The sequence below is a fragment of the Cricetulus griseus genome, chromosome 2 (genome assembly GCF_003668045.3).
Source record: "Cricetulus griseus strain 17A/GY chromosome 2, alternate assembly CriGri-PICRH-1.0, whole genome shotgun sequence".
Classification (NCBI taxonomy): domain Eukaryota; kingdom Metazoa; phylum Chordata; class Mammalia; order Rodentia; family Cricetidae; genus Cricetulus; species Cricetulus griseus.
Genome location: NC_048595.1, coordinates 58,875,335 through 58,895,770, shown reverse-complemented (window position 1 = coordinate 58,895,770; position 20,436 = coordinate 58,875,335). Strand labels below are relative to the sequence as shown.

The 20,436-nt window shown below is 42.3% G+C and overlaps 1 protein-coding gene across 1 annotated transcript in view; it reads right to left on the bottom strand.

Annotated features, from left to right (window-relative positions):
• Positions 1-2,212, bottom strand: part of LOC113834006 (ATP synthase subunit g, mitochondrial-like) — a 5,331-nt gene extending 3,119 nt beyond the window's left edge. The window contains exon 1 of the mRNA XM_035438674.1: positions 2,088-2,212. Within this exon, the coding sequence (XP_035294565.1) occupies positions 2,088-2,212 (125 nt within the window). The remainder of the gene's footprint in view (positions 1-2,087) is intronic.
• Positions 2,213-20,436: the final 18,224 nt, after the last annotated feature.

Sequence of the window (20,436 nt, the reverse complement as noted above, 5' to 3'; positions counted from 1 at the left end):
AAAAGGAGAAATAATCTTCCCCAGGGAAGAGTAAACTAACTGGTTATCAATGTCAGTAACAAATGTTCAGCCCTGAAAACATACATACACTAACATTATACAGACTGAACAGGTTGCACTTAGTATTTAAGTGTGTGTGTGCTTGTGTAAAACAACAGTTAATGAATAAAGAGGCCATGAATTTGAAAGAAAGCAAAGAAAGGTTGAATGAGAAGTTTGGATGAAAGGAAAAAAAAAGAAATGATGTAATTACAATGCCTCAAAATGAAATAAATATTTTTTAAAAAGAGGTGCCTTTGGGCTGGAGCGATGGCTCAGCAGTTGGGAGCCTGGCTGCCCTTCCGGAGGAGCCAGGTTCAATTCATAGAAATCACATGGTGGCTCATAGCCATCCGTCACTCCAGTTCAAGGGGATCTGATGCCTTGTCTGAACTCCTCAAGCGTCAAGAAAGCATGTGGTACACTTTCACACATGAAGACGGAACACTCACATAAACGAAAACATCTAATACAGAATTTTAAAAAGAGAGATAATAAAGTTGAATTATAGAAAACAATATTTAAAAAGAAAGGAGGTAATGTTAAAGACTGGAAAGGGGGCCAAGGGGAAGCAGGGAGAGGACAGAAGGGTGGGAAGACACAGTCGATGCATTTTTTATCCATGTATAAGGATGTCGTCGTGAATTCCATTGTATAGTTGTGTCAATCATAATAAAGTAAAATGCAGCAAATAAGGCAATTTCAAAAATTCAGTTTATTTTCAAAAAGAAAAATGTACATGAAAATAATAGCTATCAGCAGTGAAAAGTGAAGGGGTCTCTAGAAGAAGGTCGTTCTTGACACTATTTTTAAACATCATAATGGAAATTTTAGGAAATCCAAGAAGATAAGGGAAAGAAATAGAATGTATAGTGATTGGTAAGGGGGAAAAACATATTTGTTCACAGACAGCACGATTGTCTAACGTGGAAAGCCCGAAAAGATAAACCAAGAAATGGAAGTTAAATGGCATAGTAAAGCTGTGGGAGGCAGAACTGATGTGTGAAAGCCAAGGTTTCCTGTGTACTGCCATTCAACAATGGAAATATGAATACAAACATGCTAACATTTACACTAGCACCCTATAAGTGAAGCAAACAAATATGTAATAAAATATAACATAATTCATAAAATGTAAGGGAAGAGGGCATCAGTAAGATGGCTCAGTAGATAAAAGTACCTGTCACACAAGCCTAACAAGCTAGTCTGATCTTGTGAACACAGATTTGTTTTAAAAGCTGGATGTAGTACTGCACATGTGTAATCCCACATGTAATTCCTACAAAAAAAAAAAAAGTGGAGGCAGAAACAGGAAAATCTCTTGAAAGCTCAAGGGACAGATAGCCTACAGTACACCGCATAGCAGAAATGACAAGAGAGTCCTGTCCTCAACATGGTACAGGGAGAGAACATGTCCTCCACATATGCACTATGAAATGTGCATGCCTGCACTCACCTCTCTCTCTCTCTCTTTCTCTCTCTCTCTGTCTCTCTCTGTCTCTCTCTGTCTCTCTCTCTCTGTCTCTCTTTCTGTCTCTCTCTGTCTCTCTTTCTGTCTCTCTCTGTCTCTCTCTCTCTCCTTCTGTCTCTCTGTCTCTGTCTCTCTCTCTCTCTCTCACACACACACACACACATGCAGAGAGAGAAAACCTTTACAAATATTAAAGCAGTATAAACTGAGAATATTCCATGTTTATTTCATACTTAAGAAGACTTAATATGGTCAAAACATCAATTTTCTCAACTTGATTATAGATACAATAAAATAGCAAGTGAAATATTTTGTTATATTTACAAGTAACTCTCAAAGTTTTTATATCAAGAGGTAAAAGACCCATAATAGCCAATTGTAGTACAGTCATTTCCTCTGAATTGAAGTATTCCCTTCAGGAGGGAGGAAGAAGGCGCAGGAGACTAAGTAAATAAACCCTGAAAGTCCAGGAAAGCTGAAGCTTACAGCATCCATGAGGCCTCACCCCAAGGTTATAAAAGATGTCAATGTCAACAATTGTTGGGGGAGGAGGTCATGGACTGGCTGAGCTGCCTACAGGATACTCTCCACCTGTTGAGCTGCCTGCAAATTACAAGAAACTTCAGGGTGATGGCTTTCTTGAGTCATCACCAGTGCTGAGATGGGCTTTTCTGGTGCTTCAGCTGCCTTTGAGTCATTCATCCCCTCTCCTGCTTGCAGTCATTTGCAGTCCCTTCAACTGCGAGAGAACAAGCAAGATCTGTGCTCAAAAATGCCTTTCCTCAATATGAAGACATAGAACCTGTGAAGAGCCATACACGGAGAAGAAAGAGAGCAAGAGAGAAGTGATCCAATATACTCCTCGGGTACAACCTTTAATTCAGAAGATAAAACCCATGATCACCATTCCAGACGGGGCCTTAAAGAATAGCTCTACATGCCGGGCATTGGTGGCGCATGCCTTTAATCCCAGCACTCGGGAGAAAGAGGCAGGCAGATCTCTGTGAGTTCGAGGCCAGCCTGGTCTCCAGAGCGAATGCCAGGATAGGCTCCAAAGCTACACAGAGAAACCCTGTCTCGAAAAACCAAAAAAAAAAAAAAAAAAAAAAAAAAAAAGAATAGCTCTACACAAGAAACCACAGAACTTGGAGAGTGTTCAGTACTTGAACTGTTTGAATTGGGAAAAACTTAAAGAACAATGAAAGAGCCTGTACTGCAGAAGTGGAGAAACAATAAATAGCCTTCCATGCCTCCTAAAACACAGACTGCATAACCTGTGGCAGTCTGAAGGAAATCAGTCCCACTGGACTAGTTCTGCTATCAAACCTGACATCTCTCCACCTGTGAAGATCAGCTTCTAGAAAACAGCAGAGAAAGAGCAGGCCTACAGAAGGAGTTAAGTATGAGATTGGCAAAGCTTTGTGCACACTTCACTGGGAAAGAAACAGATTCATCGGGGATTGTATTCATATAGAATTGTTGTGAGGCTTATGTGGCATTGTCGGATCTAGTGAGTGACAAGATCTTTATGAGTTATGGGAGGCTTTGACAGACCTGAATTACCAAATGCACATATAAATCTGATTCATAAAGTATTAAAGTACAGCAGAGGGGTAGAGAGAAAAAGAAAGCAGACAATGGGTTACTCAGAAACAAATTTGTGCTGACCTGGAGTATCCAGGGAAAGAATTGACGAAAAGACCAAGTCTGTGTCCGTGAGCATCTGGAAATCTTTACAGCCAGACCAGCTGTAAAGGGGTAAAGGGAGCAGAAGAGGGGAGCAATGGGGTAAAGGAAGGAGGTGAGGGTATACAAGAGATCCCCACAGCAGCTACTGCTACAGAAAAAGAATATCTTCTGGGGAATGGGAACCAGCTCAGCTGCTCCTCTGGTAGAGTGGCCAAGGTTGCCTACAAATGAAGACCATATATACATAATGACCAGAGATCCAATGTTAAGTTTATGAGTCCCCTACTAATGTTCAAAATACTTAAGCTTTGGTGGATACTGAAGCCATGGGTACCTTGATTCGTGGTGACTCCCTAAAGCACTGGAGAATATGGGTATCAAATGATGAAGTAGGGATAGAACAGTACGTGTAAAAAATATGGTTTGTCTGGTGGGCAATTCTCTTCCCTACCTCCAATAATATATGGCGTGCATCTCTCTAATGCAAGAAAATATTCTGGGAGTGGAAGCATTGTTGAGGCACACCCTGCATACCGCTGTTGGCGAGTCTTGCCTGAGGACACAAACGGTGAAGGCAGGCAGTCATACTTAGTTGGGCAAGATGGGAACCTGTAGGGCTGCCTATCCTTATTAGGGTAGTGAATATGACATAGTATGGACTGCCTAGGGGGTTGTAATGAAACTACAGAAACTATCAAGGAGACAGAAAGTCTCCTTTGCCCAGCCCAAAGTCCTTTCAACAGCCTAGAAAACCACATCACAGGTGTTCATTACACAACTGGAAATCAGTTCCACTGGGGAGTCTCTCCCAGCACTGATGCTATTGACTGTTTGTATGACTTTAGGGGGCACTCATCAGTCTTAAAAATGTGGTAAACTTTCTGGATCTTTGGGTCCCTTCTGCCCCCAAAGAGAGAATGTTTTGATTTAGAGGGACTAACTACACAAGTATGCTGGAACAAACAAACCAGATAGTGAGATCCAAATGTTAAATTTAAGAAGTGTTTCAACCCAGTAGTTAAACACATACATTAGTTTAAAAATTTTTGTTTTGTTTTTGTTTATCTAGACAGGGTTTCTCTGTGTAGCCATGGCTGTTCTGGAATTTGCTTTGTAAACCAGGCTGGTCTTGAACTCAGAGATCTGCCTGCCTCTGCCTGCCAAGTGCTGAGATTAAAGAACCTACACAACCAGGCCCAGCTAAAATTTAAATCATACAAAATTTAATCAAATCAGTAGAAACAAATGTAGCAAATACTAGACACATTACTTCCAAATAATTATGCTATTATATACCCTTTTGATCTTTTGTCTATTTTATCTGTAAGGCAGAAATGATGTTGCTTTACAACTATATTTGATGATGTCATTCAACTAGTAGGCTAAAATAAGCCATGGCTGTAGTGTATATGTCATGGGATTAAAAGAACACAAATTAGTAGATGCTGGGTGGGATACAGCTCAGTGGTACAGTGACTGCCTACCATGTTTGAGGGTCTGCCTTTGAATCCCAGCAACTCACACACAGACAACGCACATTTCCCTCCCCATTCCATATGAGTATCAAGAGAACTTCTGTTGAAAACAGAACCTTTCACTATGGGCTTCAACAAACTCAACATGTTACCAGGGTTTCTTCATCCACTCAAGTATGAAGATGTTGAAAACAGGAAGAGGTAAGTCAATTAGATATATTCATTGGGATCTGTTATGGGCTATACCGCATTCCCCTACAATTCTTATGTTAAAAGTTAGATTCCCCTATGTAACTATATTTGGTATAGGCTGTCCAAAGACATCACTATGGCTAAATGAGAAAAAGTAAAATTATGGGTTCTTGGTCTGAAAGGTGGCTCAGCAGTTAGGCACTGGGCTCCTGATACTCACATCAGGTGGCTCACAACTGTCTATAAACTCCAGTTCCAGGGGGTACAGTGCCTCACATGCAGGTACTCACATGTAGACACACTCACAAGCACCTACACATAATTAAAATATTTTAACTTTCTTTTTATTTATTCTTTCTGTTTTTCACATCATGTGTCTCAAATCCCATTCATTTTCTGTCCCTTTGTATCTGTCCTCTGCCCATGCAACCTCCCTTACCCCAATAAAATAAAATTTAAGAGGAAAAAAAGAAAAAAGAAAAGGAAAATCTCATCATGGAAACTGTGGTATGACACAGAAAGTCATTCAGTAGACTCTTTTATCCATATATCTGTACTTGAATGTATTCGTTGCAAAGAATCATTGGTCTGGTTCAAGGACTCTGGTTTTGGCTACACTATCGATGCTGAGCCCTAATTGGAACTCCTCTTGGATTTCCTGTTGTCGCCCTCTGTTGTGGAGACCCTGTAGCTTTGGGTCCATAGGACCACCTCCTTCACATGCTCCAGCAGGTCATAGATGGGGTGGACCAACTCATAGCCCTGGTTCTGGGCCTGGGTTAGCCAGACGGCCAGCTCTCTCCTGTCTTCACCATCAGGGTGAGTTCTCCAGCATTGTTGCCACCAGTTCACCCCTGGGGCCAGTTCTCTTGCTTCTACATCCTTATGGTTGGGTCGGCGCTCCCACACCTACTTCTTCAGGACCAGCTCTACTGCGTTGCCCATGTGAGGTATAGGAGCCGCTCTCCCAAGTGCTGCAGCTGGTGAGGGATAGGGACACCTCTCCTACCTACTACAGGCAGCAATGGAGGGTATTCCCCCTACACCACCATGTGGGAGATGAGTTGTGGGGGCAGATCTTCCATGTTTACATTCTCTGGGCAGTTCACTTGCATCCCCCTCCCCCATCGATAGGGTCAGCTCCCCTGCTCTGACAGGCAAGGTGAGGGGACCACTTTCCAAAGTGCTACAGCTGAGAAGGGGGAGGAGGATCAGCTTTCTCACCCACCACAGATGACAGGGGCTGGAGCAGGGGACATCTTTCCCTAACCCTAAAATATTTTTAAGAACATTTTTAACTAAGGGTTCAGAACCTAATCGAGTCATATTGATGTCCTTTAATGACAAGAAGTTACAACAAGGGTGTTAGAGAGAGGGCCGTCTGAAAGCAAAGTGAAAAGATAGCCATCTGGAAGCCAAGGAGAGAAGCCACAGAAGAATGATACCTATGACAGCCTTGATCTTCCAGCCTCCAGGACTATGATGAAGTAAACACTGCCTCTGTAGGAACTTGTTTGGGCAACCCTAGGAATCCAATGCAGAATTTTTGGTTGTGAGTAATAGAAATCAATTCTAGAGAGAGCACAGCTTTAGGAGGACAAGAATGTGCATAAATTAACAACTGAGAAGTGGAGGACCATGGGAAATCTGACTTGTCCTCTTTCTCTGATTTCCTTTCTGCTATATCCTATCCGTTCTTCACATTTTGACTGTATAGTCACACTGTACCGGGGACTGTGTTAACTTAATTTAAATATAAACTCAGTTACTTGGTCACCTAAAAGCCTTTCATCTGCATACTCTTCCTGGGACGGCTTAAAGAAACCTCTATTCATTTCAGAGAGGATGCCAAGAGGCCAAAGAAAGAATTCAATCCAAGTCAAACTTCATGGACCAATGAGTTAATTGATGTTACTTACATATGTGTGGAAGTTTAGAAGGCTGCTGTGTCACTGAGAAGTTCCCTGAACAACTGTGGGAAGCTAACACACAAGCAGGGACTATTCAGTACTTCCATAACATCATGGAAGGGCCTGGGTCTTCTGAGCCTCCCTCTCCCCAGGCTCTCTTGGCTGGGATCAGACCTGTTGTGATTCAAGGTGACAATGGTTATATCCAACCCAAACAAAAATAGAACAAAACACTTTCTAATGTCAAATAGCCCCATATGACTTGGGGCACAGTATTTTACAGATACAAAGCGTGTTTCCATCGTCACAGACAGCTGTGAACTAGATGACACTACCAGAGATTCATTAAGGCCCCTGAATTCCTCACATTTATGGCTTCTTTGTTAAAGATCACATATGTTTTTCTTTTTTTCCCACAGGCTCCATTTTTTTTTGTTTCTTTCTCTGCTTTTAATTGGAAACAGATTTTTCTCTCACATAATATATCCTGAGGAAGCTTCCCTTTCCTCTACTCCTCTCAGGTCCTCCCTACTCCTTTTCCATGCAGGTCCACCCTTTTGCTGTCTCTCATTCAAAAAACAGGTTTCTATGGAATAGCTATATAATATAACAACATAATTAATAGAATGGTAAAACAAAAACATGTTGTAATTGAACAAAAAAGCAAAATAAACACAAAAGGGAGATCCCAAGAGAAGGCATAAGAAACAGAGAACCATTTGCTCACACACAGCAATCCCATTCATAAAACTAAACTGGAAGCCATACTATATACACAAAGGACCTATAGGGTAAAAGGAGAAAAGAAAAAATAAAAATAAAAACAACATAAAAAAATAAGATAAAATTTGAAAAACAAAACTCAAAAACAAGGCAAGAAAAGGAAGAGCCCTGACATGACATTATGAGACCAGAAACTTCCAAAGATGCCACTGAGTTCATTTTCTGCTGGCCATCTACTGTGGGGCATGTAGCCTACACTTAAGATTGGTTTGTTTCCCAGTGAGATTCCCTTGGCAGAAACGAAATTTACATTTAGTGTAACCAAGTGGTTATCAATTAGAGATTGCTTCTGGGTTAGAGATGGATACATGTGTCCCCTTTTCCTTTCAGCTCTGGCACAGACCCATGGAGGCCTTGTGCAGGCTGCCTTAGTCCCTGTGAATTCATGTGAACTGTGCTCATACTGATTTTGAGGGCCTTATTTCCTTGGTATCCTCCATCTGACCTAGTTCTTACACTCTTTCTGCCTCCCCTTCCACAGGGTTCCCTGAGCTCTGAGGAGAGGAATTTGGTGGAAATATCCCATTTAGGGCTGAGTGTTCCAAGGTCTCAATCCCTTCATAATGTCTGCCTGTGGGTCTCTATATTTGTTCCCATCTGCTGCAGGAAGAAACTCCCTTGCTGATGCCTGAGCAAGGCACTGATCTATGAGTCCAGCAGATTGTTATTAGGGGTCATTTTATTGCTACATGGAATTTCCTTCCTTTCTCTCATTCTCCTTTCTTTCTTTCCTTCCTTCCTTCCCTTCCTCCCTCCCTCATTCCTTCCTTCCTTCTTTCTTTTTAGAACAGCAGTGTTGGGTTTTACTCCAGGTCCCTGAGGTATCTAATCTCTGATTCTTGGTCACACAAGCAATGTCAGGTATGGGTTGCCTCTTGTGGAATGGGTCTTCAGTCAAATCAGATATCAGTTGCTTACTTCCACAAACTTTATGCCACGATTGCAGGCAGGACACCATTGTAAGTCAAAGAGGAATTTGTGGCTAGATTGGTGTTTGTGCTTCTTCTTTGGCAGTATGCAAAAGTGTACCAAAGAGACTAGCAAGTGTGGGTGAACCTTCTATGTAGACACCAGCTTGACTTCTCTATGTTCAATGAGTTGTCTGGGTGTTGTCTTCAGCAGTGGGACCTTGCCTCAGTTTGTGGAGACTAATTGGCAACAGCCTGGGCTGTTGGGGGTTCCCATGGAACCTCTTCAGCCAACAGCTCAATTATATGTAACCCAATCCTGGTACTAGAAGCTTCATTTGGTGACAAAAGTTGACCAGTTGGGGCTCTGTCTCTGCCATTATTTGGCACTTTCAATTATATTGCCTTTAAATGTGCATATATGTTAGGAAGCTTCTACTATATTAGGTTTCCAGACTGCCCCTCAAATGGCCCTTAATTTAGCTGTCTTTCTCCTTTTTCCCTCCCTCTCTCTACTTGACCTTCCCATTCTAGTCACCCCCCCCCCCATCCATCCATAACTATCTATTCTATTTCCCTTTCCTGGGGAAATATGATACCACCACCCCAAGTCCCTTACTCTATACCTAAACTCTATGATTTTATGGATTGTAGTTTGGTTGTTGTGTATTTATATCAACTTGACACAAGCTAGGGTCATCTGAGAGAAGGGAACCTCAATTAAGACAATGTCTCCATAAGATAGGGCTATAGTCAGGCTACTGTAAGTCCTTTTCTTAATTAGTGATTTATGTGTGCAGCTCATGAGAGTGATGCCTTCCCTGGGTTGGTGGTCCCTTACTGTAACACGAATAAATTAAAGACCCAGAGACTGGTATTAGGGTTCACCCTTCAAGCTGAAAATCAGAAAAACAAAGTAGCAGGCTGAAAGGGATCATGCCTTTCCTCAGTGTGGCTGGAGAATCCTGCGACTACAGTGTCTTCCTATCCTCAAGGTGGCAGAATGCCTCATACTGACACCTTGTTCCTGTTTTATATACCTCCCCTAGTGCTGGGATTAAAGGTGTGTGATGCAGGTGCTGAGACATCTTTGTGTGACCTGTTTCTCTTTAGGACTGGATCAATCTTGTGTAGATATACATGGCCTTAGACACACAGAGATCTGTCTACCTCTTAATCCTGAGTCCTAGGATTAAAGATCTGTGCCCCCACCTCCTAGCTTCTGGCTGCTGGGATTAAAGGTGTGTGCCTGACTTCTTTTTTTTTGTTTTGTTTTTGTTTGTTTGTTTGTTTGTTTTTCGAGACAGGGTTTCTCTGTGTAGCTTTGGAGCTATCCTGGCACTTGCTCTGGCTGGCCTCGAACTCACAGAGATCTGCCTGCCTCTGCCTCCCGAGTGCTGGGATTAAAGGTGTGCACCACCAACGCCCGGCTGTGCCTGACTTTGCTTTCTGAATCCTCAGGCAAGCTTTAATAAATCATAAATACTATATTACTACATGGATTCTATAAGAAAGCAGTCTGCGCAAGCCATGGGGAGAAAGCCAGTAAATAGCACAACCCCCCATGCCTCTCCTCTGCATCAGCTCCTGCCTCCAGGTTCCTGCCATGTTTGAGCTGCTGTCTAGGCTTCCCTTAATAGACTGTGATATGTAAGCCAAACAAACCCTTTCCTCTCCGACATGCTTTTGGTCATGGTGTTTAGTCACAGCACTAGAAACTTAACTGAAACAGTTACCATTGACCTAACAGCTAATATCCACATACAAATGAATATATACCATATTTGTCTTTCTGGGTCTGGTTATGTCACTCAGAATGCATGGAACCAAAAAAAATGAATAGTGTTTTCAACTTTGATTATTTGTCTTACAGAATCCCAAAATTGTTGGTTTCAGTACTCACAAAACTGATCCATGAGTCTGATTCACTACATTTTCTGTGTTCTTCATTTGCCAGTGCTTTAGTTAAAAATACTAATTAGCAGATCCAGAAATTTCAGTTACACTTTCAAACTCCTACAGATAGAGAATCTTGGCTTCTCCAAATGAGAACAGAAATAGGAACTGAACTGTATGGCTGACCTCCCTGAATTTTTAAAGCTGTTGCCATATCGTGTGTTTAGACATATAGATCACTCCTTCAGGGAGAAGGAAGTAAAGGATACTAGAAATTAAGGGGAGAATGGAAGCTTGATCAACAGTTCTATCTAACTACACAATAAGTTTCTACTACACAATAAGAACTGTCAGGTAACTAGTAAAAGAGGCCATATTCACCTCCAGAATTGTTCAAACATCACTAAATATATTTAGTTTTAAGAAAATTAAGAGAAAGCAAAGTTCTCTGTATGCAGACCTAAGAATGAGGAAGTGTGATTTCGAGTGCCCTTAATCCCAGCATTTATTTAGGAGGCAGAGACAGGCAGATCTATGAGTTCAAGACTAGCCTGGTCTATAGAGCAAGTGCCAGGATAGCCTCCAAAGCTACACAGAGAAACCCTGTCCCGAAAAAGAACAACAAAAATAAAAACAACAACAACAACAACAAAAGAAGAATGAGAAATTGTGTCTGATCACAAAGCATAAGAAGTAAATTTTCTATTATTAAGATGAAGTTTGATCATTGACTCCCTTCAGGACCAGAAAGAAGTGTGCTGCTTAATGTTTGTTGACAACTCAACACAACCTAGAGCTGCCTGGGAAGAACAAACTTCATTTAAGGAACTGCCCAGGTTAGATTGGCCTGTGAGCATGTCTATAACAGATTGTCTTGATTGATGATTGATGTGGGAGGGCCCAGGCCACTGTAGGCAACACCATCCTGAAGCAAGAGGATCTGGGCTGCCTATGAAAGCTACCTGAGCATGAGCCAGGCAGTGAGCAACCTTCTGTCGTTTCTCCTTCTTTGGGCCCTACTTAGGTTTCTGCTCTCACTTCAATCAGTGATGAACTATGACTGGAAGCATAATCCAAATAAACCTTTTCCTCCCTATGCTGTTTTTGGTCATGGTGTTTATCACAGCAACAGAAAAACAAACAATGACAAACACTTTCTTCAACTATTTTTTTTTTAAAAAAATCAACAGAAGAGGCTGGAGAGATGGCTCAGAGGTTAAGAGCACTGACTGTTCTTCCAGAGGTCCTGAGTTCAATTCCCAGCAACCACATGGTGGCTCACAACCATTAGTTATGAGATCTGGTGCCCTCTTCTGGCGTGCAGATATACATGGAAGCAGAATGTTGTATACACAATAAATAAATTCTTTTTAAAAAAATCAACAGAAGGATGATGCTAAGAATATTTATATAGGGAGATTTGGGGTTTTGGCATGGGTTACAAGTCACATGTTTACAAGAAAAGAACTAAGATTATATGAAAACTTTAAATTGGAAGAAGAAATACAGAACATGCTGTTAGAGACCAGGGCCATTACTTTCCAGCTAGAAAGATTCCAATGGGTATGCAGACCAATATGGACAGAATAAAACCAGAATCTAACAAAAAGCTAGGCTATTGACTGACAAAAGTGTGTACTTCATGCCTAGAAGGCAGAAGATCAAACTTAGATTTACTCTTTTTTACCACAGCTCAAGAATTATGTAATAACTACCTAAATTGGATTTTGTTTACAGAGAGTAAGAGTCCGGCGACTTCCATCATTCTTCCATCAAGAAAGCAAGTAAGCAATAACTCTGAAGAATTTTCAAAACTCATTTAAAATGTATTGATACAGCAACAAGCTAATAAGCCATGACTAAGGCAAATGCCAAAGAAAAACTAGGAACCCAGACAAGCAAGAACTGCAAAACCTGCTCTTTTCTTTTCTTTTCTTTTTCTTTTCCTTTTCTTTTCTTTATTCCTTTCCTTTCTTCTCTTCTCTTTTCTCTTTTCTCTCCTTTCCTCTCCCTGCCCCCTCCCCTCAACTCTCCTTCCCTTCTTTTCTTTTTTCTTTTCTTTGGTGGAGTCTTCCTCCCTCCCTTCTTCCCTCCCTCCCTCTCTCCCTCCTTTCCTTCCCTCCTTCCTTCTTTATCTCTTCTTTTGTATGACAGGCTATCTTTGTGGCTTTACCATGGGCCTTGCTGTGGTCATAGTAGCTCAGGCTAGCCTTGAACTTGCCACAATCTTAGTGCTTCAGCCTGCTATTCACTTTTGTATCAGTGGCCTAGTGAAGGAAAGAGGTGGAGCTAAAGCCAAGACCTTATCCAGGCAAGATGTCTGACAAGATTCTTCCAGTATACAGCAGATAAATTGTACCCTCCAGGCAAGAGGGAGTTAGAAACAAATTGGCCTGTCCAGATATCTGCAGCCCAGATCCACTTTGTACAGTGAGTCATGGAATACCTGAAGCAAAATTCACTTGAGTTAGTCCTGAGTGGGAAATACACTTACAAGCAGCTTTATAGTAGTCCTCCAGCTATTTTTACAAATAAGTTTTCAAAGACTAACACTTTACGAAGTTTATAACAAGTTTTAAAAATATACCACGTGGGGATGGAGAGATGGCTCAGAGGTTAAGAGCACTGCTGTTCCAGGGGTCCTGAGTTCAATTCCCAGCCACCACATGGTGGCTCACAACCATCTGTAATGAGATCTGGTGCCCTCTTCTGGCCCGCAGGCATATATGCAGACTGAAAAGTGTATACATAATAAATAAATAAATGAATCTTAAAAATATATATATACCATATGGTGCCAACACGTATGGGAATTCACAGAAATGATTCACAGAGATTTAGATATTAACAATGTGTGCAGAGGCAGACATGGTGTTGTACACTTGGGACCCTAGCCATCAAGAAATGGTGAGAGTAAGAGGCATCTTTTTTTGTTTGTTTGTTTTGTTTGTTTTTCCGAGACAGGGTTTCTCTGTGTAGCTTTGGAAACTATCCTGGCACTCGCTCTGGAGACCAGGCTGGCCTAGAACTCACAGAGATCCGCCTGCCTCTGCCTCCCGAGTGCTGGGATTAAAGGTGTGTGCCACCAACGCCTGGCTTGAGTACGAGGCATCTTAAGTTCACAGTCATTCTGAAATGCATACTAAGACCATGTTTCAACAAACAGGGTTGGAGAGGTTGCTCTTCCAGAGGACCCAGGTTCAATTCCCAGCACTCACATGGTGACTCAAAACTGCCTGTGACTCTAAGATATGACACCCTCACACAAATATGCAGACAAAATACCAATGCACTTAAAATTTAAAAAAGCTATTTTTTAAAAAAGGAAAGAAAAAAGATTTTAAAACAAACTAACAACAAAGAAAACTTGGGCACGCTTTCCATGATTTAGTGAGCATACAGTCTTAAAGCACATATCTGTGTAAGTGTCCATCTGAAAGTGAGCTCAAGTGCAAGTGCACATCAGCAAAAGAAAGGATACGGAAATTTCTGCAAAGTTACAAGATGGAATGTCGACCAAGAGTAAAAGCACAATGGCCTATTCAGAAAAGGCAACAGTGAGCAAAATAGAGACAAAAATGTGAGTGTTATATGTGGGAAGCCCTTAGAGATTGGGCAGAGTAGTAGCTCTACTCTGTGCAGTCCTAGGGTCGCTCCACAGAACCACAACATGAATGATGATGATGATGATGATGATGATGATGATGATGATGATGATAGCGGTAGAGTTCTGACTCCAACTTTCCCCATGTCTGTTCAGTTCTGCTTCCATGACTCCGACATGGTGATCGTGTTCTTCCTCCCAGTCTGCAGCTTTCCCATGCCCATGCCTGGCCCTTAGCATCCTATAGCACATGGACCGGTTCACGTGGTCTCAGATCATGATGTGCCGCTTGTGTAGATTTTTGGGCATTTACAACTGTCTCCCATATCAGACTACATATGCCTTAGGACAAGGGACACATTTCCTTTTTCTCCATCTTACTATGTAGATCTGGTTTCACAGGGTTTATTGTACAGCTATTTAAATGGTGGAAGGATTTTATCGAAATGGCTACATGTCTAAAACCCATATCTCCAATTCACAAATGTTGTGAATGACTCAGCTAGATTTCTGGGTTTTTGGAGAAAATTTCTCAGAAAGGGGCATTTTTCTTCTAATGGGAGATACCTTAGAGATTAGGCCAAAGTGAGGGTTAACACAAAGATAGAAAACCAGGGATAAAGAAGTCATCAGAATGAAGGCTCCCTTTCTCAGTGCTACTTGGTGCTTTACTTGTGAACCATTAGTCCTAAATGCTAGAAATGGTATTGCTAGTGGGCAAGCCAGTGTAGAACTGAAATCCTAGAGCATGGAAACTTAAGGAGGGATAATGAGTTCAAAGTCAACCTTGACTATATAAGGAATCCCTGACTCAACAACAACAAAGCCTCAAACAAACAAAACACATATTGTTTACTGACTTGTGGCTATCACTCAGTGTGACTGGAATCCAAATTTACAACATCAGCAATTCTTTCTTCTGGCAGCCACTGCAGAGTGGCTTCTTTCATTTATCATTACCCACTAAAGCTCTTCTACATCTTTTTGTGGGTTAACAACTTGTTTCTTTGTACTGCTAAATGGTATTCCAGTGAATGGATGCATTAGTTTGTCTGTTAAACAAGGAAATCTTGGTTGCTGTCAATATTTGGCAGTCAATTATTTACAGATATATGTAATTGCTAAACTGTCAAGTTGCCTTCCAAAGTAACTACAGGTTCTGTGTTCCCACCAGTGGTGATGCTGCACACTTACTCAGATGTGATGTTTGCTAGGGTTTTAGACTTTGGCTATTCTATTGCATGTGAGACAGTACCTAGCTGTTGTATTTACCAATCACCTAATGATAGATGATGTTCTCATACACTCAAATAGGAGATGATAGGAGAGGAAGTTACTGGGGATCACTATTAGATGACGAGCATAGACCCCTTCTCTTCTGTGTTAGTTTCCTGCTGTGACCACAATGAATATTCTAAAATATGAAAACATTTAAGACAAAGCGAATGTAATTCTTACAGTCCTGGAGTTCACAAGTGCAAAATAGATCTTACTGGACTGCAAATCAATGTATAGATAACACATATTCTTTCTGAGGGTCTGGGAATAGTTATTTTCCATATTTTAAAGGTTACTTGTGTTCTTCAGCTTATCCCCTTCTTCCTACATTTTAAAATTCATCTATGTTGGGCTGTCTCATATTATTCTCTCTGATTGTCTTCCTCTCCTACCTCTAAGGATTGTTGTGATGGCATTGGGCTGACCTGGACAACCTGCATAATTTTCTAATATTTCAGACTTCAAAGTTATCTGCATCTAAATCCCTGGAACAAGTGACTGCATGGAAAAAGAGGCTTCCAAAGATGTAATTAAGCCATGGATCTTGAAATAAGGATGTTACCCTAGATTATAAGATCTAAATATGATTAGAAAAGTCCTTTTAATTCAAGAACAGTATTTATAAGAGGAAAACAGATAATTCCACAACAGAGAGAGACAATGATAACTTTCCTGATAAAGTTTAAAAGATGAAGAATTTTTCTGAAAAAAAGTCTTGAAAAAAAAAGCTCCAAGACATATTGGGTGTTTTAGTCAGTGTGCTGGTTAGTTTTATGTCAAGTTGACACAACCTATAGCAATCAGAGAGGAGGGAAACTCAATTGAGAAAATGCATCCATAAGATTGGGCTGCAGGCAAGTCTGTAGGGCATTTTCTTAACTAGAGGTTGGTAGGGGAGGGCTCATTGTGGATGGTGACACCTCTGGTCTGGCAGTCCTGGGTTCTATAAGAAAGCAGGCTGATAGTAAACAAGGAGGACCCTTAGAGAGACATAACTGGTCCACTGGAGAAGGGGAAAGGGTCAAGATCCCCTGAGCAAATTGAGAGGGGGCAGGGAGCTATGAGAATGAGAAGGGAAGAGGAAGGATGCAGAGTTCATGAGAGAGCAGAAAGGTTGAGTTAGGGGAAAAATAGAAGAAAGGGTATGTGATAGGTAGGGTTTTAGTTGGGGGGTGGTAGGGGAGGACAGGAGGGAGAAGGGAACTGGGATTGTCATGTAAAACAATCTTGTTTCTAATTCTAATAAAAAAATCTAAAAGAAAGAAAGAAAGGAAGGAAGGAAGGAAGGAAGGAAGGGAGGAAGGAAGGAAGGAAGAAAAGAAAAGAAAGCAGGCCGAGAAGCCACGGAGATCAAGCCAGTAAGCAGCTCTCCTCCATGGACTCTGCACCAGCTCCTACCTCCAGGTTCCTGCCCTGTTTGAGTTCTTGACCTGGCTTCCTTCTATGATGGACTATAATGTAAATGTGTGAACCAAATAAAAACCCTTTCCTCCCCACCTTGCCATTGGTCATGGTGTTATCAAGGCAATGATAACCCTAAAACAGCCAGTTACCAAAGAGTACATACTGTGTAATGCTATTTCAAAGGAAATAAAATGCACCAGACAGAGCCATACACCATGAAGAATTCATCCACTTTAACAATGTCTCTGGGAATAGCAACGAAGAAAAATAATTCTATTCTGCATTGTTCAACTGCAAATACATTCTTGCATAATCTGTGTAGTACTTCTGAAGGACGACAGCTTTTTCTTGCTTACCATTATATCCAAGCACTCATAGTCCCTGGCAGGAAGTAGTCATTTAGTAGGGTCCAAAAAGAAGACTTGCAGTGAAAATTGAATCCTGAACTGGTGGGCAGATATATACAGGTATTCTAAATTCTTCCGGTTCAAAGTCTGTCACAGAAGTATGTCCATGTGTGTACTTCTCCAAAATGTGTATCCAACCTAAACATCTGCCTTAAAGTAGCTGCTTTGTACCCATTTTTCAAATGAGGAGCCTGAGGTTTGGGTGTGTCAGTATTTGACTGTTGTTTTCTCTTTCTTTTTGTGTTAATGCAATTTGACAGTTATAGAAATCTCACCAAATGGAATGTAGTAGTCATCTCTAGAAAATCTCCCTTTCAGCACTGTTTCACTTGTGTTATTTTAATTTTGTTAGTTAATTTACATAATTGGTTTAAAAATTGGTAGCAAAACACAGATGCAGGGGGCTGGAGAGATGGCTCAGAGGTTAAGCGCACTGGCTGCTCTCCCAGAGGTCCTGAATGAAATCTGGTGCCCTCTTTTCTCTGAGGGTTTGTCTGTAAAGACTGATGCTTGGTTTCTAAAGCCAAATCTATCTGTCCTCACTATTTGCATTGGTTTGGCAAATCATAAAATCTAGTTAACATAATATATATACATATATATTATACATATATATCAGCCTTGATGACTTGCGAGGTTATAGGCAGACGAATCTAAAAGTTCCTTCGTTAAGTAGCTGTGTGCAAAGCGTTTCCTCATCTGGAAGGGAGTGAAGGGGCGGGTGTCTGAGGCCATGCAGAGATGGAGGGACCCCCTCCAGGGTCTCCAACTCACGGCTAGAAAAACTCCAGAATTCCTCTTTCTCGGGTGGCTTTACCCAAGGTACAGCCTCTGCTGAGTCATACTGGTTCTGAAGTTTCGCTGGGTCTGCGCGCTGCCTCTTCCTCCCCAGAGCTCTAGTTAACACTAGCTTTTCCCTGCTCCGCCCGCAGCTGCTCCCGGGTGTGTGTGTTGAGCTCTCAGGCTCCAAGGAGGCTCAAAGCAGATTTCCACTGCCGGGTTCGGTGGGCAGCTGTGCTGAGCCCGGAATTCCAGGCCTACTTACCGGAGGTTGTGAGTAAGGAACCTCGAGTTCCTCGAGGCAGAAGTAGGGAGGGAGCGCCCTATAGTTGGAGAAAGGGATCATGAAGTGGTCACGGAAATGTGTTGAGACTAGATGAGGATGTCCTTTGTACAACAACAACAATGTCATTTGTGATCTCCCTCCATGAGATCTTGGAGTTTCACTATGTAGCCCAGGTTGGTCTGGAACTCACACTTCTCCTGCCTCAGGATTCTAGTGGACTGGGGTATAGGGAGTACAGACGTGTGACACCTTGAGCTTCTTATTGTACATTTAAAAAATAGGGTTCCCGTAGCCCTCCGTGCCCAACCGGCAAAGGAGGCGTGAGATGACGGGGTCTGCTTTGCTACTTCAGCAAAAAACTCGAACTACTTTGCTAACTGTGGTCAGGTAATGACCAAAGGCTAAGTGTGCAAACCCAGGCTCCCTAGAATTCCCGTCCACCGTCTTACACACACCTCATCATTCTTAAGACGCGGTTTTTGTTTGAGAAATCTTGTTTCTGAGATCCGGTCTTTTTTGTCTATGGTAGGAGGTATACGAAACAAAAGTAACAGAAATAATGTTGTCTGTGACTCAGTGAAACTGTAAAAATGCCTAGTCTCGTATTTTTTGTGTGAGGATTCGTTAGTCTCCGGCACGTTGTCCTAATAATAAATGTTGACGGAATGAGCGGATAAAAACTATTTTTTTTCGTTAAGAGTCTTGGATCTACAATTTTGTCAGAATTTTTAGAAGAGTCAATAACATTTTGAACTTTCTTATTTCGCTAAATGGCTGTTATTACGTCAACAGTACCGGGCAGAGGAGGGTGGGGTGGAGCACCAGAGCGCTGCTCACAGGAAACAGAGCTGATTTCAAAACACTTTTCTTTTTGTAAAATGATATAGAAATAGAAGCCGAAATGGAATTTGGGGACAGGGGAAGGCGGTTCTCTGTTTTTTTAAAAAAAAAGCTGACATTCTTAAAAGCATTATTTCCTTTTATTTCTTTGTAAAGCAAGCGGGCCTCTAGCTGCTCTCGCCTCAGCCTCCCACATACTACTATCACAGACGCGAATCGGGACCGCCAAGCTCTGTTCTGTTTTCCAGGGATGGATCCGAGGTGGAGAACCGGGCAGGCAGAAAGAGGGCTTAGCAGGGCTCCAGGGGTGGTCCGCGAAATCCGAGACCTCTGCAAAGAAAAACGACCGGCATTAGAAAGCAGCCCTAGGAGGCCAGTCCTGGCCCGCCTCTGCGGTGCCCCGGGCGGTATGCAGTACCCGCCCTCCGCCCTCCTCCCAGCCCACCACGCTTGTCTCCCGCGCCGGTCTCAGTCCCCTTCCAGTCCCGGGTTTTCCCACCGGCTCTAAGTCAGCGGAGTGAGCCTGGCAGTCTTTTCTGCTGCAGGAATAAAAACCAGGACTCTAGGAAAGAGGGTGGCGAATCCTACCCGGCCTGGGGCTGCGGTGAAGAATCGCCTCCCAGCCTCCCAGCCAAGGTGCCCTCGGTCCCGGGAGCAGACTGCCCAGTGCTCTGGAAGGCAGAGGACACCCCCACCCCATCTGGTCTCCCTCCCGCACCGCTTCTTGTCACTTGTTGAACAAAATGGACGCTACTTCTTTTGAGGTGTTCGCGGTTCGCTTCAGACCCGCCCACGCTCTCTAGTTCTCCTCCCCTCTGTTCCCACTGTAGCCTTTGCACCTGCGACCCTCACTCCTGCGTTCTTGTAGCAGCTTCTCACACCACTTCTTTGCTCGGATCATGCTCCTCTGCTCCGGTTTGCAAACCTACTCACTGAAAACAGGTTTCCAACTACAAGCTCCCTGGGAGGCGTCTGCCCAAAGGAGGATCTGCCCAAAGCCCCCCTCCCTCTTCTTTCTGGCAGCTTGGATTCTGTAAACCGCAGTCAACAGTCCCATTTCCAGAGGGCCAGAGCCAGACTCTCTGCGCCCTTGTTCTGGGATATATTGTAGTATCTTCTAAGTAATGTTTTACACTAAACGTTTGTGTTATTTTCGTGTAATGATTTACATATCTTATTATAATTAAAAACATTTTCTCTTTAGCAAATAAAAGACTTTAAACATGAAACTTCATGTGTGGGGGGATAGAGGGATGGGATCCAAGAAAAGAAAGACTTCGTGATTGCTGAAGGCTTTGAAAGGCAAAGGAAGCTTATACTTATTTGTGGTTTAGCCACGTCTCCAAGGAGTGGAAAGCTTAAATTTTATTTTATGTTAATTATGAGTACGCGCGCATGCGCGGGCTGGGTGCTCAAGGTGGCCAGAGGAATCGAATCCTCTGGAGCTGGAATTCCAGGCTGTTATAAACTGCCT